Below are 25540 nucleotides of genomic sequence, written 5' to 3'. Positions count from 1 at the left end.
ACAGTGTTAATGCTTTGCAACACATGAAATATTTGGGGTTTTTTTGGATATTGTTTGCTTTGCTCAGAGTTCAGCCACTGACTTTGTGGGAAGAAGAGTTAAGGTGGTGTATAGTGCATGTTCAGCGTTCAGTATTGAATTTACAAGCCTGCTTCCCCCTTGGGACCATTACAGGTCCTGGTCTTCCACATTTTTACTCCCTTTTCTCAGTGTTTCCTTTCCTTCAGACTCAGTTCTTATATACCTGTGTACAGCAATTTCAAGCACTTATCCTGTGTGAGGCTTTTATTCCACTCCCTGCCTGTTCTGCTAAATAAAATAATCAACAGCTGTTTAAAGCGTCCACCTTGAAATTTGGCAGTAATACACTGATGAGGTTAACTCCAGGGTGCAGAGCTTGCCATTCAGGCTTCTTGGCAGTGTGGACACCAGAGGCCATAGCAGTAAGACTTGTCTTTTTAGCTGGAACAGCTAGAAATGTGTTCCTCTTCAAAGCTCATGTTGAATGTCATGTGAAATCACGTAATTGTATCAAACTGTACAGCATCTGCTCGTGAGTCAGATAGAGGAACATGACGATACAGCCCTTTATTTCTTTTAACAAGTTCAAGGAAAGAACCTCCCCTGCAGTTCAGCATCACTTCATGAAATTAGCAGTGATATCTTGGGCTACAGATTCCATTGTTTTAGTCTGGCATGGTATCTCTGCTCCAGGAGAAATCAGATGGCTTGCCTAGCGACAGCACGCTGGAGGCATTTGCTTTCAGTACACAAGACAGAGCACTGGGTCTTGTGTCGAGTGAAAATCATTAAACCCTCCTCCTCATAGAAGTGAGGGACATTGTTGACACAGGAACAGCTGAGTAGAGCATGGCTGTGAGTAAACACAGGCAGGGAAACAAGTGGTTCAAACTCTGTAGAGTGAGATTCAGAGGCAGCCACACAGCAGTGTGCCTAGGGGCAAAATAAACCCCAAGAAAACCTGCATTAAGGTGGGGCATGGTTAACTATGAAAAGGACGTTATCTGGTGTTGCCTGATAGCAGAAGCCTGTGCTCCAGAATACAGTGGGTCACTAATAGGAAGGCAGGTAGGGCGCAGAGAGAAGGATTGTTATCTTCAGGGAGGCTGGGTGGGGCATATCCACCTGCAGCTGCTCACTCTGGAGCTTCTTAGGTGGCATAAAGTAATCCACAATCTTATTAACCTGAACTCTGAACAGCTGGGTCTGTAAAATGAGAAAATAAAGGAGCTCTAGAAACAAATTAGTCTTTGAGTTGTGCTTTTCAGGATGAATGCTTTTGAAACAGTGCAAGTGTTGCAACTTGTGTGAGAAAAGTAATGGAACCTAGAAGTGGTCCTACCAATAACTTATCTCTGCTGTTAAATACCTGAATACAGAGCACCCTTTGTACTCTTGGTGCCATATCTGTGTGTTAAGTGATACTAATGCAGTCCTGATGTGGTTTTCTTTTTTTTTTTTTTCTTAAAAACAACATTGCAAAAGCAAACCCTATGCCCTGCTTAAAACAGTATTAAAGCTGTCAGCTTTGTATAGGCCAGGACAAAATAGAAAATACTTGAAAGTGATAGGGGAGGTGGGGTTGTGTGACTCTTCCAACCCAGTAAAAAGTGCTGTTTTAAGGATCTTCGTGTTACCAGTGGAAGAACTGGGTTCGTGTGCCAGTAGGGTGAAGCCACTGACGTTTTTGGCAGGGAGGAGGACTCAACATTAGTCTCAAGATGGGACTCGATGAGTCTCTGGCTTTACTGTTGAGATTGATCCAGAAGGTCCCTATCCCCCCACTTGCATTGGTATAGCAGGTTTACAGAATAAACCCACAGACAGATAAGCAAAATTATTTGGGTTAAAATAGTTGGAGGTTTGTTTATTTTGGTTTTTTCCCTTAGCCCTTTACCAGTTTAGTAATCTGATAGCTGTGATAATGACCATACCATCTCAGATCAGTGTTCAGGAGCACGATTTTTTTGGTGACTAGAAGAGTGGAAACAAGGGAGCACCTGTACATTGATATTTCTCCAGGCACTTCTCAGTGTTCAAGCAGCTGTGGCTCAATCACTTCTGTGGAGCAAAGTGGTATCTTTGTGCTTAGTAATCTATGATAGGAGAAAAAAAAAATGTCTTTGAGCCTATGTATAGTTTTATTACCCAGAATATCCTGTGGCAAGGTGTTCTGCAGCTGAATTTTTGAGGTAGGTGCCAAGATCCTGTAACAGGACAGCCATACAGTATTACTTAGGGGAAGGTTGGCTGTGGAGGATAGGCTGAGGAGAGAGAAAACAGGTATGCATTCACCTGGTTTTCAGCAGTGAAGCTGCCATATGTGGAGTTGCAACTTATGCTGTGTTGTGGCATTATGAACAGAAAGCTTGTTTGACAGTTCTTAGATTTAAGGGTTACCCAGTGAGCTGAAGTAGGAAAGAGATCCAGCTGAAAAACAACAGAGTGGATATACCAACTTAAAAAAATGTTGACAGATCAGACCATAAAACTGTGCTTAGAAAGCTGAGGTGGCAAGCCAAGGAGGGAGCAGCAGAAACAGGAGCAACAGTCACTTGTAGAACTCGGGGGATGCGAAAAGTCAGCCTGTGTATTATACGTTGCTTGAGCCAGGTTAACCAGGTACACCTTCTTGGCCCACTACAACTGTGATGTAAAACTTAATGTAAAGGTTAAGCTGCTGTGTCATATGATGCTTGCAGCAGCCTTTGAGCATTTGCATGATTGATTGCGAGAGGCGGCGATTTGGAAGCTGTGGTAACTTGATCACCGCTTTATGGCTCAGACATTTAAATTATCCCACCCACTGGCTCGATGCAGCGATTTCGATGTTGGTGGAATGAGAAATGAGCTCATAACCTGGTCTGGCACGTGCAGATTTGCCTTTCTAAACGTGCATCCTACAGGAATGAGCTGTTCTAGAATCATTGGCCACAGGTGGTGTCTGCGGGTGTGTGGTGTGTCCAATTCTACGGCGTTAGTGAAAACCGAGGTAGCAACGCCTGAAGAGTTTCTGCTGGTATAACAGTGACTGTATTAAGAAATTACTCTTTGTGTGGGAGGTGAGGAAAGCTAGCTGGGCTAATAAATGATGGTTTAAAAAAAAAAAAAAAAGAAAAGGTATAGCATGCATGGGTACAGTTATGTAAGAGAAGGAAATAAATCAGTGTTTCTCTGAGAACCTCAACCACAGAGCTGCCAGGCAATTGGGCCGCAGTATTGTTCTCAGCACACCCTCCGCTTCCTTTTTTCCTTTTCGGGGCGAGGGACGGATGAATTGATGGAGCCGGGAGCAGGATGCCGGCTCTGCCTCCAGCCAATGCTGTGTGGTTGCAGCCGTGTTTACCCGGCTTACGCAAGGCAGAGCCAGCCCCTCTTCAGGCAGAAGGCGCTACCCACGGCTGAAGTGAAAGCACTCAGAGCGGAGTCACTCAGTCTGGCAGTTGCCGGAGGTTTAAAGGAGTTGGTGGGTTTCGGCTGGTTTTTAACGAGATCGAAGTGTTGGGGTTTTTTCTTCTCTACTGTGTGGAAATACTGAAAGGACACAAAGATTCCGGTAAGTGCTCTGCATGCCATCGCTTTTCCCTTTTCGGTGTGGTATTGTTTCAGTCTGTCTTCAGAAGCCTCCTCAGTTGCAGTGGTTTTCAGTGATGTGGTGGAAAGGAAATGTGAGAGCGGGCAGTGTGTCTGCAGGCTGCCCCTTCCACCTCAGAGAGGAAGAGGCATTCAAAGTGCCCAGTATAATAAATGCTGTTTGCTCGTAGGAAGCACCAGTCACTTCTCATTTTTAGGGTGCAGAGCAAGATGCCTTGAAACTGTCATCATTACCTAAGGGAATTTCTCATGGAGCTGTTAAATATTTGTGTTTTCTTAACTGAAATAGAGGCTTTAAATGTAACTGTAACTCCTATTTTTGCAAGATGGTGCAGTATGCTATGTGGAAAGGCTTTAATGTAATACAAATACCTATTTAGCAGATACTTTGGTACACGAACTGCCTCATCAGGAAGTCAGAGGCTCATAAAAGCCAAAACTGTAATGTTCAGAAATGTAGAACAAGAAGTCATTGTGGTTTTTTGCAATTACAGGCTTCTCAGCCATGTAGTCCAGTACAGGTACATCAGACAGTGAATCTTCCTGGATTCATTCATCAAAGCTGATTTGTGTAACAGCCCTCTTAAAAATAAGACGCATCTCTTTTGGTCTAAACTCTTAAGAAGTTTTGCTTTTGTCACTGACTTGAAATGAAAGTTGGGACTGCTTATTTTTAAGGTAATACTTTGTAATTTGTCTGAAGGCAGTAGAGGCAATAATTTTAAAGGTTTCTACCTGCAGAGTTCTCTTTATGAGAACTGTACTTTTGCCACATCGTACCCATATTGAACAAAGTTGTTTTTTTTTTTCTTTCCTGCCTGTGCTTTGGCAAGGCACTCCCTGAAGGTACAAATAGGTAGTGCTATGGCTAACGAACACGTGATGTTCTCCCAGCATGGCTCTGTGTTGCATTGGTTTATGGCTTCTTGAGATTATAAATAATCTTCATTTGATAATCTGAGTGAAACGAAATCAAAACTATACCTTTTTTAACGTAGCCCCCAGAGTTTGTAGTAACAGCTGAAGTGCAGGTGCAGCCAAAACCTCATGGAGAAAGCTGCAAATTGATCTCCTGAAGTAGCTTTTGTGAGTAACTTTGACAGGTAGTTCAGCTGATGGAGCAAGTCCAGGCTGTAGCATTTGTCCCTCGTGCTAAAAGGGAGTGCTGGCAGAAGGGCCGTGCCCCGTGTGAGCGTCTGTGCATCGTCACCAGCGTATCCAAAAGCTGATGTGGAGGATGGAGGTGGCAAGGGGGCTTAGACTGTGTGGAAATGTAGCACTGGTGAAGAACTTTCTCAGCTAATTAAGGATAGAGATAATATTGCGGTGACAGCTTTAAAATAGACACCTTGTGCTAAAAGACAAATGTTTTTGGCTTCCCACACGCAGTCTGAATTACATCATTTATAACCCGTAGGAGGCTATCGTGGTTTCCTCAGGGGAGGATCAGCTGTTACTTTTTCATAACTGAAAAAAATGCTGGATTCTTTTGACTTTTTGTTTTTTTTTTTTTTTTTCCCAGGGGAATATTTTCAGGATTGATTTTTGTCAGTCTGTTGGAGTGGATCGTTATTGGTTACATAAATCTTCCAGGTTTAGTACACCCAACCACATTCTCATCTCATCAATGGCAGCTCAGAATAAGAGAACTGAAGTTAGCAGAGGTCTGATTGAAACCAGCCTCCTGTGCTTAGATGGCTTTTTTCCATCTTCTGAACAGGAATGCTATTTTTGACTACTATCATAAAGTACAGATTTTCGTATAGGTGCCCATAATAGAAGTCCTGTTCTAAAACACTTCCCTTGTTCATTGAGCAAGGTTGTCTGTCCTCATAGGGCTGTTCCTGTCTTTCCTAAAATTGCTGAGAACTCAGACTTAATTCTGAGGCTGGAACAGAACTCGAAGCAGGATGCTGGATGCCAATTCAACCAAAACTGCTGTTTCTTAGCCTGGAAAAAGTTAGCTGTAGCCTTGGAGCAGAACAGTAGATTTGCTCTTGTGTATCAAGTTAATGCCCCTTTGAACATGTCTACACAAAACGGCCCTTTTTGTGTGTGTGTGTGCTCTGACTCTTGCATGACTTGTTTCCAGGATGACCAACCCACTAATGGCAGATGTCCATGGTAAAAAGATGCTTTCATTCTGTTTATGAGAATGAAAAACTCTTCTACTGAGACTCTACAGATGTTCTCAGGGCACAATAGCAGATAGTTGTTTGCATTGGTTTATGCTTGGTATCCTGTCAGGAGAGCCTCCTTGCTCATTTCAGAGCTTGGCCTTGTCTTATTTTTGATGCTTTCATATCATAAGACACTGTTATGTGTATAGTGGATGGCTAAGCTTTATTCTGAGTTATAAAAGAAAAGGTGTACAGAGTAGACTAAGAAAATAATGAGCCATACAGAAGCAGAAGGCTAGACTGATTTTTTCCAAACTCTCAAGGCTTATTCTTGGGGGGGGAAAGGGGGGTTATGCTGAAAAGCTCCCTTTTCTGGAAAGAAAATGAATTATCCTTCCTTAGAAAGGTAGTGTATGGCTACTGATCTAAAGTGATAGTGCAGTTTGATTGCCTGTCAGCTGCATCACCAAACCTTCCCTGTGCATCTCTAGTGCAGGATGTGAGCTGTAAACAGAAACTGGCTAATCTCAAAAGTGGAGTATAAAGCCTGCTGATCTTAAAATTGCAAGAATGCGTCTGAAGGAAACATGAGCTCGTTTTTAACTAGAAACTGGAAGAAGTATGAAAACTATGGTTGATAAACACATACTCTTTCACCTAGTGATCACTTCAGTAAAAACTATTTCAGTGCAAGTTTACAAAAAGATTGATAGGAAAAACAGTGAAAGGGGAATAACTTTCCAGTGGTGATTTAACCATCACGTAGAAGAAAGTGATTTCTCAACCTCAGCTTTCAGAAACATAGTGATGCAAAGGAGCTGATTCCTTGTTGCTCACACCAGTGGAAATCAGTAACAACATTGATATTGTTTGTGAAACCTGACAGCCTGGACTTGATGGGAACTCAAACAAGAAGTCAGTCTGCTGGGAATTACTTTTGGGCTTGGTAAATTTCAGGAGGATAAGGACAAAATTGTGTTTCATTGGTAATGGAGTTACTCATAGTTTATGTCTAACTGGTCAAACGTGCACCTAAAGTTTCAGTTGCTTGATAAAATTGTGTTGGACTTCCTAAAATTAACTGTATTCCCAGCATAATTTAGGTTGGGAGGTTGTCTGATTCAGTCCCTGAACTCAGAGTGGGACTGGACTGTTTTAGATCAGCCTGTTCAGGGCCAGATGCAGCTGAGGTTGATCTCCAAGGATGGAGATCTCACAGCCTCTCTGGATTGTTTCCCCCTGCCCCCCCCAATAGCTAATCAGGATTTTCCGGGTTGTAGGTTGTTTGTTGCCTCTTGTTCTGTCTCTGCGTACTTAGATTCTATTTCATCTGTATCCCCCCTGATTTAACACAGAATTGCTGAGGGAAGAGCTGGATGTGAGAATTGCAAGGATAGTAAATGGAGAACGGCAAATAGCAAATCATATAAAAATAAAAACAGTAATAGACAAGATGCCTTGTGCTTTATTTCTAAAAGCCAAAAAACCCCAGACTTTAGATATAGATATAGAACGTAAAGAAGATAATGTTATAAAAATGGAGGGGAAAATTCCTGGGTTTGCATCTGAATCAGCATGTTTTTATTTTAATGTACTCAGTGACAGAGGACTTCTTTCTATACTGTGAAAGTGGGTTTTTATGCAGTATTTTAGAAAAGGGCTAGTCTGGCACTAGCTACAGTTGCTAGCAGCCTATAATGCTTGCTCTGTGTTTAGAAAATGACGGTAATTTATTACAAAGAGACTTTTATTCTAGTATTTTTAGCTCACAGCCGAGTGTTTAATGAATCTCTGCTTGGGCTCATTGAATTTATGTTCTCCCCTCCCCCTGCCCCATTTTAACCATTAAGATGCTGCTGTTCCTGCTGCAATTCCAAAAGCTATACTTGGTCTGCTAAATAGCAAACTTACTCACGAGGCGCTCCTGCCTTCCTGCAAACAAGACCTGAAGACTTGCTGTAGAAGCCACCAAAGCCTGGTTGTATGTGAGTCTCCTGATCAGAAAAGGCAGCTGAGTGGTTGAGGATGGCTGGTAACTAAAGCTGATAGTTCAAAACCCACCTAAATTTAGCCTGTCCCCCACTGAAAATGATGTGTTCAGTGAAAGTGAGCTCTTAAACTCATGTACTCTGAAGCATGGTTTGTGAGGTCTTTCCAGGGCATAGTCTGGGTTCAGACTGGGGCTTGCATGAGACAGGAGAGATTAGAATTATATGGCTTTTCCTTCTACTTGAATCGAGTCAGAAATCTGTAGCTTGCTTCCTTCTGTCTTTGCCTTCTGTGACTTCAGTGAGTCCTGGAGAACAGGAAGGCTTGTAAGAAACTAGATTTACATTCCTCAAACAAATACTTTTCTCAGCTTAGTTGTTATCTCTTTCCAGTCTTTCAAAACAGTTTCACGTGATAGTATTGAGCAAGTTGCCCTCATTGAGCTTTTTCCTGCCTCCAGAGGAGCCAGTGTTAAGAATAAAAAGGTACTACTTGTTCATGAGTTCTTCCTGGTCCAGTTTCCTATTTTTGAGACTGAAGGATTTTAACTGGTACCCATTGTGGATTTGTGCTAACTGCAAACAGTTGTGCTCGACTCTTAACCGTGCAAGTTGCATTACTCAGAAGATGTTTTCAAATCTGTAGTACAGGACTGTGCACAGGTAGGGGTTTTCAGGCTTTGGCCTCTTCTCTTTGGCAGAAGCAGAGGTCTTGACGTGAAAAGTTTGCTGCTGCCAGTTCTGTGATTTTGGAAGAACGTTGGATGAGATGGGATCTTGTAATCGACGCCTTGTTCCTCATCAGCACTGAAGGTGTTTGGAGGAGTTTAGAGCGGTTTGTTGTTCAGAGCCTGCTCCATTGAAGCATCTTGCAGTGATGTTTGGACATGCTGCTGCAAAAAGCAGAATTGTAACTTGCATGTATTTTGTTCAAGCAGTTGGTTCCTTAGTTGTCACTTCAGGGCCAAGTTGTCTTTTTAACATATTTAATTAGCCTTTCCTAACACTTCAAGGAAGTCTCCTGTAGTATTCTAGGAATAAAAACTGATCAGGTTATACTACAAGAGAAGACCCATTATATATATTATATATTATATATTAGTCGATCCTTCCTCTCAACTCAAAAGCATTGCTTCCTGTAACTTCTTTACTCTGATTTAAATGATCCATAAGTCTGCTCTGTTTCAGGAGTGGAAATGTTATCCCATGGCTAGATTAGACTCCTCTCTAGTGGGACAGCACTCGAGTTTTATTTGCAGACAACAAATTTCCCTTGGACTAGTCGTCAGGATCTCATTGGGAGGATGTACTTGATCTTTGTTATTTATGTGAACAAGAAAAGGTTTCCTTTTGGGTACCAGGCAGATCACACTGGGTGAGAAGTAGTGTGTATGTCGGGCTGATTATTTTTTTTCATGAGTGCTGAATTTTGTATGTGCTTGAGTTGAAGTAATCTGGGGGTGTTAGTAGTTGTGAAAGTGGTGTGTGCAGCTCATAAAGGTTCTGAGATGTATTTTAAAAAAAATCAAAGTTCTAACATTCAAGCCAGGCTTTTGAAAATGGATGAGCAAGCTGTGTTTTATTGATAGCTCCAGATTCCTAACTCTCAAACCTTCCTTGAATCTAATAAGAAGTGGGTTTCCATCATATGTACAAAGTAAACTTGGCTGGATTTCTTTAAGTGTAAAACAAAAGAAAATGTTTTAAGGAAGAGCTGAGTCTTAGACATTGGACACTTTTCCTTATACTAAGATTTTCTGTATAATTTCTTGTATTGCTGAAGTCTGTCCCTGGGCACATCATTTCTTCTGAGTTATCTCTTAAGAGGAGGTTACTGACCATTTGCTCAGGTAACTCTTTAGAGTCTCCTTTAACTGTCCATGTTTTAATGAGACTCGGAAGCTGACTCACACTGGGAGATGTATTTTTTAGCTTTCTGTGAAATTGTTCATTTGGATGAACAGAGGAAGAGGAGAAGCTACACCAAACCTGTTCTTGTATTAATAGCTAAAGTTATTTTTAATGCTTGCCTTCCCACTTTCTCTGAGTGAAAGGATTTTAGCTCTTTATCAAACACTGCAATGTTGGGGTTATACTATTTAAATCTTTGGTTACTGTGTCATGGTATTTACTCATTGTATGCTATTTCCTAATAGGCAGTGCTCCAGATTTCATAGCAGTATTTCTTGTGAGTTCTTAAATGTCAATGCAAAGGACAACTGTTGGCCAAGATGAAATTAGTTTTATGTGGAGAAGACTGAATTGCAGGGGAGAGCCTGCTGAGGAGATCAATATTCAAGTAGAAAATAGGTTAATCATGTGGGGAGGAGGTGAAAACATGAGTTGTTTTTAAGATGATAATCATACAAGCAACTATAATGTGAGATTTTAAAATAAAACAAGAAATGCTGAAGTTGATAGTAAAAATACTTCATAGAAAATATATCCTTATTTTTATATACAGATAAAGCATGAATATTTATCCTCACTTCTTGAGAAGAGGAAGTACTTCAGACAGGAGATGTGGCTAGAGAACTGAGCACTGTAGAACACTAAGATCAATACAGTTCAGTACTGTCAGTAAACCAGCCCTGAGGTGTCTTTGTAGGCACATGGTTTCAGAGAATTGCTGGTGTGGTGCTCCAAGGTGTGGTGTGATGTCAGGGGGCAAGGAGGACTCTAGAAGACATGAAGATGAAAATTGTGAACAGTTAATGTTGTGGGGCTCCTCTTATCAAATGGGGCAATTCCCACTTCCATGTGTTGTGATTACTGGCACGATAAAGGCTTAAGGTCTCGTTTTCATATGATAAGTTTGCTTTAAATTCTTTATCTTAGGATTTTAAATGCAAACCCTACAGCAGTAAGTACCCTCACAATCCCAGTGGAGTTACTGCTAAACTCGGATCAGCAATCTAGAAATGCCTTGGAGCAAACTCTACTGCTTTGCTCCCTCCTGTGCTGCTGCTGCTGTTCCTGTGGGACAGATGGGGACTCTTGCATCAGTATAAGGCACTTTCAGCACCAGCAAAGTGATGGGTCCCAAAGGCTTGAGCCAGGACAGCTGCCCAGTGAAAATGCACAGTGCTTCCTATGCAACAAAAATATATTGGTGTAAGTGTTGCGTAGATGGGACACAGACACTTCGTGGGAGTGTTGTGCCAGTCAGGTTTATTGCAGTGCACTTGCACATATGGCAGTGGGTCAGCTGTGATAATGTTACACATGTGCTAGCCACAGAGACAGTCTGCAGTTAACTTGTGTCAAGCACTATGAAATCTACAGTACTCATACTTGAAAACAAAGGAGAAAAGACTTGGAAAATAATGCGAGATTAAAGGAGGAATCCTCCTGGTTGTGTTCTGCCGGCATCACAGCAAACATCTGTAGAACAGTGAGACGTCTTTGTATTTGCGTGAAGCCCTCACAAGTATGTGGAGTAGCGTGAAGGAGCAAACTGAGTTCTTAGGGAGCACAGTGAGTGGATTGCAGGTGGCAATCAATATGTCCATGCTGGATAAGAAGTTGGTAGATTGAGAAGACATGTTGAAGGCCAGGCTTCTCAGTGAAGGAGCAGAGAGGACTGGGAGAGGGTGTAGAGATAAGGTCAGTAGTGGGATCTTCGCATCAGCTTCTGAACAAATACGAGCAAGATGTCAAGCACTGCCACATCCTTTTCTCTGTTCTTACCACATGAGTTGGTGGTAGATAGAATCTGCATGATGATGTCTTTTTGCTAATAACTATGGTCTAGCTAAGGTAGAAGAAAATGGAGATACAGCACTGTAGTTGTGATCAAAGTTGATGACAGGAATGACAGGAATTCAAGAAATGCTGTGCGTGTCAAAAAGTATATTTGTGCGGAAGGCAGGATGTTAACCATCAGTACTAAAAAAGATGAGTAGCTTTTTGAGTTGGTGTGAAAACTTACCTGGAAGGAAGGGAATGTTCTTATTTCTATTAAAGGTTCAAACAGGCTGGCATCAGCTTTATTCTTTATCGACCAAGTGCTCAGCTGGGTAGGCTTTCTCTTAGAGGAAGGTCAGAGGTGTGCTGGATAGGTCAGGAGTGTCTGGAAATGCTCCTAATGAGAAGCTGCAAAATATAATAGTATGAACTGTTCCTCAAAGCAGAAATCTGAGGAAAAAATGCACTTCAAGACTGTTTTCATTAAGAACTATGTGGAATTCCCTCAGGAAATTTCCTTCAAACAGATGTTTGTATGACTTCTGTCTCTTGGTTAAACATGAGAGATCACGTTGCACACCCCACACTTGTATGACAGATTCAATATCAAACTGTCAAACAACTTCCTTCCGTCTGCAAATCCAGAAACTTCTTGGAAAGCTCTGAATCAGACACTTTCCATGAAAGCTTCTACCTCTCTGGCTAATGGACTGGTCTTGCTTTGTAATTTTTTTTCTTTGCATTTAGTGTTTATCTGGCTCTACTTCTTAATAGCTGAACAAAATATAGTAAATGAAGCCATGTACCATTTATTCTAAAAGCTAGCATGAAGGAAAAGTGGTGTGGGTATTTCAAGGCCAGAGTGGAATTTTCTGAGTGCACTTTTTTGTGACCTGCTAGTTCTTCAAGGCAATTCAACCTTAGTTCATGTGGGTTTATATAAATGTTTTTTTAAGTTATTTCAGCCAAAACCAAAATATGGAAAGCACAAAATATTGTACCTACTGTACCAGATAGGTGTTCAAGTTTGTGTAATTGATGGATTTGAGTACTTTCTCTGACACTTAAATTTGTTTTTGTCTTTCCAGGAAATAATGAAAAAAGTGTGCCACAACTCTTGATCAGAGATCTGAAATTTGAGAAGAAGTCATTAGCTAAGCTCATGTTTTCTCCTGATCAAGAAAATCATCCATCAAAAGCACCAGTCAAATATGGTGAATTGATTGTATTAGGGTAAGTGTTTGAGTGTGAAAGTCTGAGGGTTTTCTCATGGGTTACATTGGAGTCTTGGAGGACAGTGTATCTAAGGGGTTTATTTCAATCAAAATTCTCTAAAATACTGTCTCTCCACCAGGGTTGGTGAATATTTAGAATGTTTCATTTACAGCATGAACACACCATTTAGAGGTAAAGCCCCAGAAAGGCAGATAATCTTCCTTGGTTTCATGTTTGGGACCCAAGACTCACTGGCTTGTTGATAGCAGATTTGAGATTCAGCTGGGTAGCATTCCTTGCCCTACAAGCTTTGTGTGTCTGTCCTGTGATTCTGTGGGCATGTTTCAATATTGTGTTCATCGATTCTTGGATTTAAGTATGATTAATTAAAAATCTGTGATTAGTAACACTATACTAATTAAGGATACTTTGTGCTTAGAATGGAAGGTCTTGTGGACCGGTATCTCATGAGGAGCTAAGCAATACAGGAAGATGGACTTTGTTCTTGTTCTGTGCTTTTTGATAGGTACAATGGGTCTCTCCCAAATGGAGATAGAGGAAGAAGAAAAAGTAGGTTTGCTTTATTTAAAAGACCCAAGGCAAATGGGGTGAAACCTAGCACTGTGCACATTGCCTGTACCCCTCAAGCAGCAAAGGTAAGCTCCATTTCTCTAGTTAAGTCTGATTTCTCCTAGTGCTGTAACAAAGAGCTCCATCAAGTCAGAGCTGTTATGAAACAGTGTAAAAAGCATGAAGTTCTGGCTGTGAAAAGAATGGTTCATATTTATCCAAGGTTTTTTGGTACCTGTCAGGGTTGGCAAGAAACAGTTCAGCAAGGCAGATTTGGTGCCTAGTCCTTGCTGTAGCTAGAAAGAAAAATAATTATTTTTGAAACATGAATGTTCCGGGCACAGACCGGTCATGTAAAACTTTGTATTTTGTTTTCCTTCCAAACTCACTACAGACATCTGTTCTAGACTTTGTGGTTTTACAGTCACTCGTGCTTTAGGGCTAACTTTGCTTCACTAAAGCTGAATTTTAAATGATTCTTTACCAAAGCTCCATGTGCATTTGCTGCTCCATACAATTGGTAGGAGTTCCTCAGGGATGGGGCCAGGTGGGTTTTGCAGGATGTGGTTCATAGAGCTTATAATCAGTAGCAATAAAGAAGCACTAAAGGAGGGGCTTAGGTCCTGATATTGAATTGTATGTCATGTCAAAACTACATTATAGCTAAGGTATTAACCATGCAGTATTTCTGTATTGTGGCTATTCAAGTGTGTGTGCAATTATGTTCAAAAACTAATTGAGCATTTCTACTAAAACAATGGAATTTGAGGAGGTTTGGTGGTTGCTTAGAAATTGCCAGTGACAAGATCAGGCCCTTAAACAAATACTGTAGTGTTAAGTGTTTGACTATTTGAATACCTTGATACGTAAAAATATAGATCCCTAAATTCAGGAAATTGCCATGAAGTTTTCTGAAATCAAAAGCATTTTTCTAACCCAAGTTCTTGTAGTAGAATTACATTCATAGGAGATCTGTGAAAAGAACACTTATTTTTGCAAAGTCTTCATGGTCTTCAAGTTAAGTGCTGTTTAGATGCACTTCTGAATAGTCTTTGCTCAGTTCCTACTAGGGAGTTGCAGAATGAACATTCAGACTAACAAACTTGAAAACTAGATTACTTAGCTACAACTTCTGCAACCTGTGCTGAGTTGCTCCATTTTACCCTATTTACCACCACTTTTTAGTCTATATATATTATCAGTCATCACTGATTTTAGTATCAACTTGGGTCCTGTTTTTACAATGAAGTTCCTAAGTTTTATTCCTCACTTTGCTGTTGGACAGGTTGAGGCTGAGATGGCCATGAAGGTGTTACATTCAGTTTTAGCCTTTGCATTTGGTTGTTTTGTTCTTTTGTGTTAAGGCCAGCATTGCACTAACACAAAACATGACTAATAATATGCCCTGGTTAAGTGTATTTTGTTGCAGCATGTGGTGAAGAGACCAGTTTGGTCTGTTGCTGAATCAGTCCTGCAGCTTTTTTTTAATAGTCAGGACAGGGTTTTGTGAAGTTTAACTACAGGTATGTTACTAACAACCATCTGCAATAATTAGTAGAATAGGAGCCTGATTTTTTTATATAGATACAGATGTATATGTAATCTACTTTGTTGCTGTATACTGAAGAGTTATTGTGCACTGGTTCAATAATATTTGGCATTTTTCCATAGGCAATAAGTAATAAGGACCAACACAGCATATCTTACACTTTGTCTCGGGCCCAGACAGTAGTAGTTGAATATACACATGACAGCAACACAGATATGTTCCAGGTATGTGAAGTAAACATGTAAGTGTATTCTCACTTCTGGTGGGCTTCTAACAAGGCATCCTCTCTGCAGGCTTTTTTCCCTCAGACTCAAAAGTTTGCATGTGTCAAGTTTCTACATTTTACTCTTCAGAACAATTTAATTCTGTTTGTTCCCAAGGCCATCCCATGAACAAGGCTGTGTCTGTGCATCTCTCTCAGACTTGGGCAAAGGTGAAAGCTGGGGGGGGGGGGGAGTGACTAATGCACAGGATTATGGTTTTGCCTTTGATTGCTGGTTGGCAAGTCCTGTAACCTGTCTCCTAGTCCCTCTCTGCTAAATGAAGAATAAAGTGCACAGTTCTCTTTAAGCACTTGGGACTTTGCTTCTGGAATTTACAAAGGGATTTGGGATCAGCCAGTTGGAGACGGGGTAGAAGAAATACAGTGTGGAAACACAGGAAAGCTTCTGGTACAACTAATATGAAAAATACCCTGAACTTCTTTAAGCAAACCCAGAAATGTCTAAAGTGCTGGGAGGTGTGGAGAGAGGAGCCTCAATGCTGACACTGGCAGTTCAGAGCAACTTTGCTGCAGTTCCTGTGTGTCTGAGAAGGGACCACAAACACATTTGCAGCTGTGGTGTGCGCTCATATCTTATAATTGTTTCCTGTTTTTCTCAAAAGGAAGGGTTTTGTTTTGGTTTTTTATTTTTTAATGTGTGCTTTGTTCTTTCTGATTCCCAGACTGATCTTGCATTGATTTCCCCCCCCGCCCCCCCCGTTATTGTCACTAATTTATGGCAAGGAGTTTTGCTGTCACAGCATTTAGCTGTGATGCCACTGCGAGATCTAAGGAGGTGGGAGGTGTTGGGAAGTGGTGGAGGAAGCTGCTCTGCAACTGCAAATACTTACAACAGAGCAAAAGGACTGTAATGAACTCACTGCAGCATAAGCTATTGTTTGTGTGAGTGTTCTCTCTTCAGGCATGCTGTGGCATGTGTGCTGCTCTGAAATTGCCCCTGGCAATCCCCATGTACTGATGGGTTATCCTGCCTAAGAAGCAATAGAAAAATACATTCTGACAAAGCAGTTTTAGTCTCATGAAAGCTCTCCAGCCTTCACCAAAAAAGCATGTCAAGCTTTTGAGTTGTCCTGCTCAGCAGTTAATCAGTCTTAATATAACCAGCTATTTTCACAGAGCCTGAGAGCTTTGGCAGTGAGTGAGTAGTAGTGTATAAGAGCTTTAAACCCAGCTATGTGAATGTTTGGGAGAGGGATATTACTCCTCTTCTTACTTTGTAAAGAAAAGGACAAGGTGATTTGACTAGAAAAGCAGCAATACCTGTACAGATACTCAGTACAGTTGTGTGGGACTGCAAAACTCTCTGAAAAGAAGTCAGCTTTCAGAAAAATCTGACTGTTGTCAGATGTTGAATTCTTGTGTTCTCTGAGTGTTCTTGTAACCCCTCTCTGCCAGAAGCACCTTGTACCTGGTCTTTAACAAAAGTTTTGCTACTTCTCAGTGCCCCACTGGAGCTGAAGAGACAGCTCACATTATCTAATTTTCCTACATCTACCCCTCCACCTAGTCTGGCATTGTTCAGAATATTGCAGGCATGCAAAGTGACTGAATGTCACTTTTCTTCCCTCTAACTGCTGTTTCCTGGCTGTTTTGGTGCTGCTGCAGCTCATCCACCTGACCTGAGTGTAACTTCTCTGATGAGAAGGCCTTCAGTGGGAAATCATCTCAGAATTGACTTAATTACATCATTTTACTTCCCCTTCCTTTAGTTGGCCATATCCAGCTTTCAAAATAACTGTGATCACTTGAAGGCAGAATAATTCATTAATTCAGATTAGGCTTTAGATGGGTGGAGGGGAATGCTTTAAACTATAACATCATGATTTTTATATTATCACAAGTGCTTCGAATTTGAATATTCCCAGACCCAAAGACAAACTTCTGACCGTTTTTGTTTGGTTTTATTTTTTTTTAATCTCTTTCCAGATTGGTCGGTCAACGGAGAGCCCTATAGACTTTGTGGTAACAGATACAGTTCCTGGAAGTCAGAGTAATTCAGATACACAGTCTGTGCAGAGCACTATATCAAGGTTTGCCTGCAGAATCATATGTGAACGTAACCCTCCTTTCACAGCAAGAATATATGCTGCAGGATTTGACTCCTCAAAAAACATTTTTCTTGGGGTAAGGAGACTTTTTTTTCTCCCCCAGAAGTTCAGTTCAGGCTTATTTTAGAATTAATTCATAGCTCCGCTTCAGACAAATTAAAGTTCTCGTTGATGTAATTTGTTCTAGGAGAAAGCTGCGAAGTGGAAGACATCAGATGGGCAAATGGATGGACTAACAACAAATGGGGTTCTTGTTATGCATCCTCGTAATGGATTCACAGAGGACTCCAAGCCAGGGGTGTGGAGAGAGATCTCTGTGTGTGGGAATGTGTTCAGCCTCCGTGAAACCAGATCGGCTCAGCAGAGGGGAAAAATGGTGAGAGTAGTGACCAGTGTTTTATGCAACCTGTTCAAAATGGATACAGCCATAAGTGGTAAAGTTGGGGCATAGAGCTGGAATCTGCTGTAATTCAGTGTAGTTGTCACCTCTGCAGTTAATTACACTGACTTCTGTGTGTCTTGTCTTCATGCACAAAGATGTCTTGCTCAACCTGAATTACTGAGTTTATCTGCAAACTAGTACTTAATTGCACATCTAGACTGCTCTTCTAAATTGAGTTGCTGGTCTGCTATGTACTTCTCCAAAGTGTCCATTTTTCTGATTCTACCTCTTGAGTGTATGCTTTGAAGGTTTTCCCACTTCTCCTTTTTTATAGAACAATAAAGAATAATTATAATGTCATTGGATATTAATTCCCACCTTTGCATTCTGAGTTTTCCCCTTCCTCTGTTTACAAAGCTTTGGTGATATTTCAGGAGATAATTGGTTTTGGGATCTCTCAGCAAAAAGAAATGCTACACTGAATACTTTCAGTGAAGTATTTAGCTTGGAGTACTAGCAGGTGACTTTCTGGAGGAGGGGAAGGCCATGTGTAAAGGTGTGTTTGAAGAAAACAGTCTAAAATACGATGGAGGACTAGAGAAGGCTTGTGCCATTCCTCAATTGAAGTAGCATAGTTGGGAGCGCTCGAGGAAGGGATGGGGTTGAGAGAAGTTGAGATTGGAGAGGAACTAGGAACTTTTCATGACTTAATGTGGTCTATTTTAATGCACACACTGATTTCTTAAGATGTTGGGGTGGAAGTTCTTTTCAGAAAAAAAAAAAAAGAGGGGAGAGAGAAGCTGATACTGGGCTCTCCATGGGCATCTTATATAGACAGTCAGGAACTGCTCGAAACTTTGTCTGGATCTTCCAGGGGGATCTATATTATGGAAGTGCACGATGTTCCTCTTCAGGCACCCTTAGGTGACACCTCTCTTTGTCTCTGTCCACCACAAGGTTGAGAACGAAACGAACCAGCTCCAGGACGGGTCTCTGATCGACCTGTGCGGGGCGACGCTGCTGTGGCGCACGGCGGAGGGGCTGTCCCGCACCCCCACCGTCAAGCACCTGGAGGCCCTGCGGCAGGAGATCAACGCAGCCAGGCCCCAGTGCCCCGTGGGCTTCAACACCTTGGCCTTCCCCAGCATGAAGAGGAAAGATGTTGTAGACGAAAAGCAGCCGTGGGTGTACCTGAACTGTGGCCACGTGCACGGCTACCACAACTGGGGAAACAAGGAGGAGAGGGACGGCAAGGACCGCGAGTGCCCCATGTGCCGCTCCGTCGGCCCCTACGTGCCGCTGTGGCTCGGGTGCGAGGCGGGGTTTTATGTGGACGCCGGACCTCCAACTCACGCGTTCAGCCCGTGCGGACACGTGTGCTCGGAAAAGACAACTGCATATTGGTCCCAAATCCCTCTCCCTCACGGTACTCACACTTTCCACGCAGCCTGTCCCTTCTGTGCCCATCAGCTGGCTGGTGAGCAGGGCTACATCAGACTCATTTTCCAAGGACCTCTTGACTAACACAGGTGTTACCAAGGACTGCAGTAAACTGATAAGCTAAGCGATTCTGATTTTTAAACCAACTGTTTTTTCATATTCTCTGGGCTTTGCTGGTTTGCATTAAGATGAAGAATTTTTGGTTTGTTTTTTTTTTTGTTACAACAGCTAAATCCCTCTCTGTTGAGAAAAGTCTGGAAATAGAAGAAATTGGGGGGAGAAGGGGGAGAACTGCTTTTTTTTTTTAGCTAATAACTACTTCTGAAGAGGTGAAGGAAGTGTTGTAAGAGTGAACTTCGATGCCTTCCGTTTAATGGTTTTGAATCACATGCCCACAAGTCTTTGAAAGTTGTTTCATTCTTTTTGTATATGGAGGGTAAAAAGTTCAAAGAACATTAGTTTACAGCTTGGATGCAAACATTGTAAAATATAACATGTATATTAACTCTTTTCTATTTATCTTTGTTATTGAACATACGTAGAATGTTTAGAGAGTAGCATGGTCATAGTGTGTTACATCTGGCAGTTGGATGTGTAGAGTAGTTCTGGATGGAGAAGAACGTGAGATGGAAATGGTAGAAAAATCTTTTAATCTAAAATACTGAGTTCTTAGAATAGTTAAAATGCTTTTTAAACAAAGCTAATGCAAATTATGATGGCATAAAGTTGTACTTTAACCGCGTCGAAAGGTAGCGAAGAAGGACTTCTTAAAATGTCTTTTTGGTAGGACTGTACTTAAGATCTGGTTATGAGGAGAATATTTACCAGACTCTTTGAATATGCAACTTAGTCTAGATTAAGGATTTTTTTCTCCCTTCACGCTAACACTTCTCTTTATTTAGCATTAGTGACATTTGTGAGGGTTTTTCCAATGTTAAAATGAACAGACCTGAAAGATGAGGCTTGTTCTGTTCCTTGCTGTTTGGGGTGGGGGTGAGGGGAGAGGCAGAGGCACTCGGGCACAAGTGTGGGGAGCAACTTGTGACTTGGCCACTTCCCAGCTTGGGAGGGGTTTGTCAGGTGGATGCTCTGCCTTCCACCCTCAGACTGGTACGTGGGGGCTTTTACCAGGTGCAGATGCTCATCGAGGCCATAGCTGGAACACAGGTGGAGCCTGGTACCCAGGGGATGTGTGCCCATGTCCCAGCATCCTTGGGCAGCTGGTCACAATTGTCTGTTGTCGGAGGGAGCTGGGGCTGGACTGGGCTCAGACCCCTCAGTGTGGGATGCTGTGCTTGGGCTCTGATTAACTGGTCTCTCTCTGCTCTCCCCTCTCTCCCCTTCCATTCCCTCCATATCCACCGGAAAAGACCAGTGCACTACATGCAGCTTTGCTGCTGACCCACTGTGCTTCAAGGCAAACACACAACCTGACCTTTTTAGGGTTGATTTGAGCTTTTTCGGCCAGCTTCGTACTTTTTTTTTTTTCCAAAATATGTACTGTATAATTAATTGACAGTAGCAAATTTCTGTACTTTATAGCATAGCTTTCATTTTTCTTTTGAAGCTGTTCTAAAATTTTCTTGGTTTAAAGATACCTGTGTTGCTTAGATGTCATAAATTACTTACTTTGACTGTCAATTATTTCTCCATTTTTAAAAAGAAATTATATATATTGTTTGGTTCACTCAGGAAATGCATGTGTCAGGAAACCTGTACTATAAGTTCAGTTAGCTGTCATGTACAAGTAACTGCTGTTACTCCCTTTCCATAGAAATATAACTGATTTTGACATTTTCCAGATTATATGCATTAAGTAATGAAACTTATGCAGCAAGAAATCCCTGTATTGTAGTTGTTCTAATCATCTTATTCAAACTATAGTATACTGTAGTTTTAATTTTTATTTGCAAATTAATTTATTCAAACTACATGAGTAAACACTTTTCAAAAATAGAAATTTGGGATTGTCTGTGGCTTTGTTTCCAAGAGATGGGGATGGCCCTTCTTTTGTCACCTAAGGTGTCTGTACTGTTCATGTGGGTTAAGAGCACAGAAAAGCAGCAGCTGTAAAGACTTTGCACATTTTCCTGGTCATGGCTTTGAATGGTTCCTGTCAGATGTGACCTCTTAACATATTTTATATTTAGCTGTGTGCTAACAAAGGTGAGAGTGCTGTTTAAAAGACACAGTTAAATGATCTCTTCCCCGAGTAAGTTAAAAATACTGAAATGTGAGCAAAACCTGAACTAAATGTCTGGGCTCTTCTAAAGTGATAAGAGCTCTTGATTCTGTCTTCCACAAAATCTGGTTGACACTTCCGTGGCCCTGATCTTGTTGACTATGGGAACATGAAAAATCAGAAAGGGGCATGATGAAAGCTGCAAAGCAGTGTGAGTACCATACAGCTGAACTGTGGGCACAGACTGAGCAGGGGATGGTAGGAGGAGTATGGAGAGCGATGTACTCACCCTGTGTTGGAGGCACAGCTGGAGGCTCGTGTGGAGCCAGTGGTGCCGTTGGGTGGAGGCACATCAGACTGCAGAGGGGAAGAAGAAAGGTCCACGCCCAACATGCAGCCATCCTTAAGCCTCTGCCCTCTTTAAGATGATACATTCTGCTTTCACTGTACTTTCCTACGCCACCCTCACCCCCCCCAAAAAGAGACTCCCCATACAAAGGTGTCAGAGCACAACTGGCTGTGTCTCTGGGGAGTGTTAGGCTAAGATCAGTCTTCAGAGTCTGCCCCATGCTCTCTGCCTGTTGCATACTTCTTTTGACCCGAGCTGGGCTTGTTAATCCCATTTTTAAAAGGGCAGAACACGGGCATTCAAATGCTTGAGACAGGGAGATCCCACTGTCAAAAGCAGGATAGTAACGGTGGAGTAGTTTGAGGAGCAAGTTCCATCACTAATAGCAGCGGCTCAGACTGGGGTTCCTTGTTTGGGGTCCCCCAGGCTTCTGTTCTTTTTTGGAACAGTAGTCCTCTGTAAACAGTAAAATGAATATCAGATTAAAAGTAAAATGATCCCTTAGACTCAACCAGCTGACTGAAGCACTCTGAACTTTAAGGCCATTGCTTCTGAACAAATTTTGGAGCTGGGCGAGGTGCAGGAGGCGGCACCATGCTGGCTTTGAGACAAACCACAGCTCCATTTGTGACAGCCTCAGTCAGCCTCTTGCACCTGCAAAAACCAGCCCCAGGTGGGATTTGTGGCCTTCACCTGGTTTTAAAGGTTTGCTCAACTGGCAGAAGCATTGGTGATGCAAACAGCAGATGGGACAGGACTGTTCCCTTGGAGAGCACTGCCATTAGGAGGAACTGATATGGGAGTGCATGTGAAAATGAGGTTAGGTTGTAGGTGCTTCTCCAGCCTTAAAGTTTGTTGAAGTGCTGCAGAAGTGCTTCTGGAAATCAGCAGCCAGTGTTCTGCAGCTGGTTTGTGCATGGCTGCTCTGTCCTGCGCAGTGAGATGTGATTTAATTAACTTAATTTGCTCTTCAGCTGTAAGAAATGGCAGGAGTTTAACAGTAGTAGAAGGCAGCAGCTTGGCACAGCAGCTGGCTAACAAAGGCTTTTTGTTGTTTTGGGGGTTTTGGTTTTTTTTTTTTCCCCCAAAGCAGCAGTGGGGCAGCTTGGTGTGTTGGCTGGCAGCAGGGCAGGAGCTGATGGGGAGGTTCCTAGGGGCTTTTCCCTGGGTGGGCAGCCTGTCACTAACGGAGTGCGCTCCGGTTCCTTGGCCAACACAGCCATTAGGTTGGAGCAGTCCCATGTGCACCTGGTGTGGCTCTGAGCTGTTTTGTGCAGGCTGTGGATGAGGTGGTCTAATCCCATCTGTGCTAGACTTGTTATACCTGCAAGAATGAGCCTGGTCTCCTGGAAGGTTTGACACCATGATGAAGTCACCTCGGGGGACTCCTGTGTTTGAAGGTGCTCTGCAAATCTCATAATGATCCTGCCGTGCCGTGCTTGATCGCTTTCTGAAGTGACACTTTCCAGGCTCCATTCTAAAAATACATTTCCAGTTTTGCAATATAAATCTATCATCGTGACTACCACTATTTGCACGCTGTCTTTCAGCCTGGATTAGGCCTGGTTGCTGTTGCATTAGACCACATTTCCTGGTTCTAGTCTTGGCTCATCCCTTTTCTGTAAAAATGCTGGCAAAGCTCATCTATTTTTAATCGTAGCACTTGGCTTTAACCAAGGGCTGTGATCATCCTAGAAATGCAGTTTCTAAGGCTCCTTTGTGGCTGCAGGAGATCACTCAAACAAGTGCTGTTGTGCATCCTGTAAAGATCTGGAACAGCATCTCTGCAGGAGCTGTAATGGTCCCTGTGACATGGGTCAGGGGTTCTCTGGCAAGTGTGGCCTTTGCAGGGGCAGCAGCAGACCTTGCCCCTTCCCAGGTGCTGCTTCCAGGGCAGCAGCAAGAGCAGAGGACCCTGTTTCCTCACAGAGAACAGCACCACGTCGCCGTGCTGTTGGGAGCAGTATCCCATGGAAACGTAGCTGGTGACACAAGCTGAGCCGGGGAAACACTGATGGGTGCACGAGGAACAGCCGCCTCCTTCAGCTGTGCTGGGTGCTACTGGTTGTTGGTTTGGTGTGGTCCCATCTCCTGTCCTGAAAGCAAAAAAGGGGCAGATTTGAAGAGCAGAAAAAATGGGCTGTTACTCCCTCAAGCCTAAGGTGCCTCTGTGAGAGCAGCCATCCCAAACACAGCCTGCAGCAGGGCCGGTGGCTTTGGACATGCCTGGGCATTGGTGCAGCGTTAGGGAATGGCATTAGCTGTAAGCCCCAGTGCCTGAATCTTCATGTTCTTGCCTTGGACTCCCTGTGAGCTGCTGCCCATCCTCCTGCCTTCCATCCTTGGCAGATGCGTTCCATTATGCAGCCACAAGGAGCAGGGAACTGCAGAAGCAGATCCTGTTCACCTTGCCTGGCACAAGCCTGTGTGGGATCAGGTAAGGCATTGCCTGGGGCTGTGTTTCCCAAGGCTGAGCTCAAGGGAGGATGAGTAACCAGAGGCAAAGTGCCAGCTCTGGCAGTCAGGAGCTTCCTGCCCACTCCCTGCCACTCTTGATTTTGCTGCTGTTGTGCCCAGTTCTCCATTCTTGTCCTACTGCCCCTTTTGCAGGGCTGGCAGGAGGGAATGGGAACCAGCACCAAAGTCACCCTGTTTGCTGGTCTGTGCTGTTTGCCTGGCTCTGCTGGTGGGGATGTGTTTGTGGCAGCAACAAAGGCACCAGCAGGTCCTGAGTTCTGCCATCACTGCCATACAGCGGCTCAGATACCTTGCAGGGGTGCAAATGACCTTAGAGATCAACTTCAGAAGGACTTTCCTCCTGTCAGAGGCAACTCCTTTGTAATATGGCAATGCCTGCAATATTGTGATGTTTTTATTTTGAATACTTTGCTGATTTAGTGTCCCTAAACAGCTCTGAGGCAAGAGTAAATTATGAATGTGCTCCAATTTCCTTCCTCTACCTTGTCTATGTCTGGAATACCAGTCCTGTACTGGGATCGGTACTGGAGATCTGCTGCCTTTCAGAAATACAATGAGAGTGGAGTCCTTTGCAGTTAGAACTCATGCCAGGATTTGTCTGTTTTTCCTTGTTGTAGTGGAAAGGTCTCATGAAAAGGCTTCCTCTCTACAGCCCTTGCAGAGCACACACTGGACTCCTGAGGATTCCCCAGGAGCACCACATGAAGCGTGAACAGCACAGAGAGAGGAGGGAGGAAATGATAGTTCACATTGTCAGACAGTAGATGTAAGTGCAGTGTACAGTTCAATCACTCAGTGGGAAAAGCTTCCTTAGGAGTATTTTTCTTTACCACCAACTCCCAAGATTAACTGTCTGCTTGTTTATATCTCATTCTGTTGGCCCTTATATTTGTTTCTGCTTCAAAACATCCCCTCTCCTCCCCCCAAAAAAATTAAATTCACTTTTCTCTGCAAATGTCTTATCTGAAAGTTTCTGTCATGTTTGCTGTGGTTATTAACTGATTCTATTGAAATATGTGACTTTTAATGCACTGAACCATGTTGTCTGCTCTCAGGCCCTGCAAAATGTATTTTGAGGGTTTTTTGGTCATCTAGTCTTCAGCCTAGATAGGGTTTCCCTTCAGTCTGTCCTGGAAAAGGCTGGAAACACGAGCTGGTCAAGGATAAGGAGAGAGCAATGGCTTTCCTGGGCAACAGCTTGTGAAGGACGAGCTAAGCCTGTCTCTGGGTTGAAGGAATACACTTCTTTCCCTGGATCATGCTCAGATTCCCAGCACCTCCCACTTCTCAGCCCTCTGACACATGTAAAATCATTTTTTAATATAACCATCTTACAAAAGGGATATACCTGGGTAATTTCCTTTGGCTGGCTGTAATTCAGGAGCTGGATGAATACGAAGCCTTTAGTGCTTCCATATCTACATCTCTCCACAATAATATTTTTAGCTGATCCCAGAAGATTTGAAACAAAACAAATGCATGCAGTAATATTCTAAACTTGCCTGGATGCAAAGCTAAAAACTGCAGCTTGCTGTCATGTGCTGGATGAAAGGAATTGAGTCAACTCATCCTATCCAAAAATCCCATGCCTCTTTTTTTTTTTTTTCTGTCATGTGGGAGGAGGAGAGAATTAG

At 42.7% G+C, this 25540-nt stretch overlaps 1 protein-coding gene across 3 annotated transcripts in view; it reads left to right on the top strand.

Moving 5' to 3' along the window:
- The window catches only part of PELI1 (pellino E3 ubiquitin protein ligase 1), a 43577-nt gene extending 22720 nt beyond the window's left edge, over nt 1-20857 (top strand). Inside the window, exons 1-7 of one of the 3 annotated variants that reach the window (XM_032683361.1) lie at nt 3399-3577; nt 12499-12643; nt 13152-13281; nt 14867-14968; nt 16954-17151; nt 17263-17451; nt 18415-20857. In XM_032683361.1, the coding sequence (XP_032539252.1) occupies nt 12573-12643; nt 13152-13281; nt 14867-14968; nt 16954-17151; nt 17263-17451; nt 18415-18981 (1257 nt within the window). In that variant the 5' untranslated portion in view covers nt 3399-3577; nt 12499-12572 and the 3' untranslated portion in view covers nt 18982-20857. Of the gene's footprint in view, nt 1-3398; nt 3578-12498; nt 12644-13151; nt 13282-14866; nt 14969-16953; nt 17152-17262; nt 17452-18414 lie in introns of those variants that run through there. The other 2 variants (XM_032683362.1, XM_032683359.1) reach the window with 2 other exon arrangements.
- Nucleotides 20858-25540: the final 4683 nt, after the last annotated feature.

This window comes from Chiroxiphia lanceolata, chromosome 3, assembly GCF_009829145.1.
Source record: "Chiroxiphia lanceolata isolate bChiLan1 chromosome 3, bChiLan1.pri, whole genome shotgun sequence".
Classification (NCBI taxonomy): domain Eukaryota; kingdom Metazoa; phylum Chordata; class Aves; order Passeriformes; family Pipridae; genus Chiroxiphia; species Chiroxiphia lanceolata.
The sequence above is the reverse complement of the archived record's forward strand: the minus strand, read 5'-3'. Positions and strand labels throughout refer to the sequence as shown.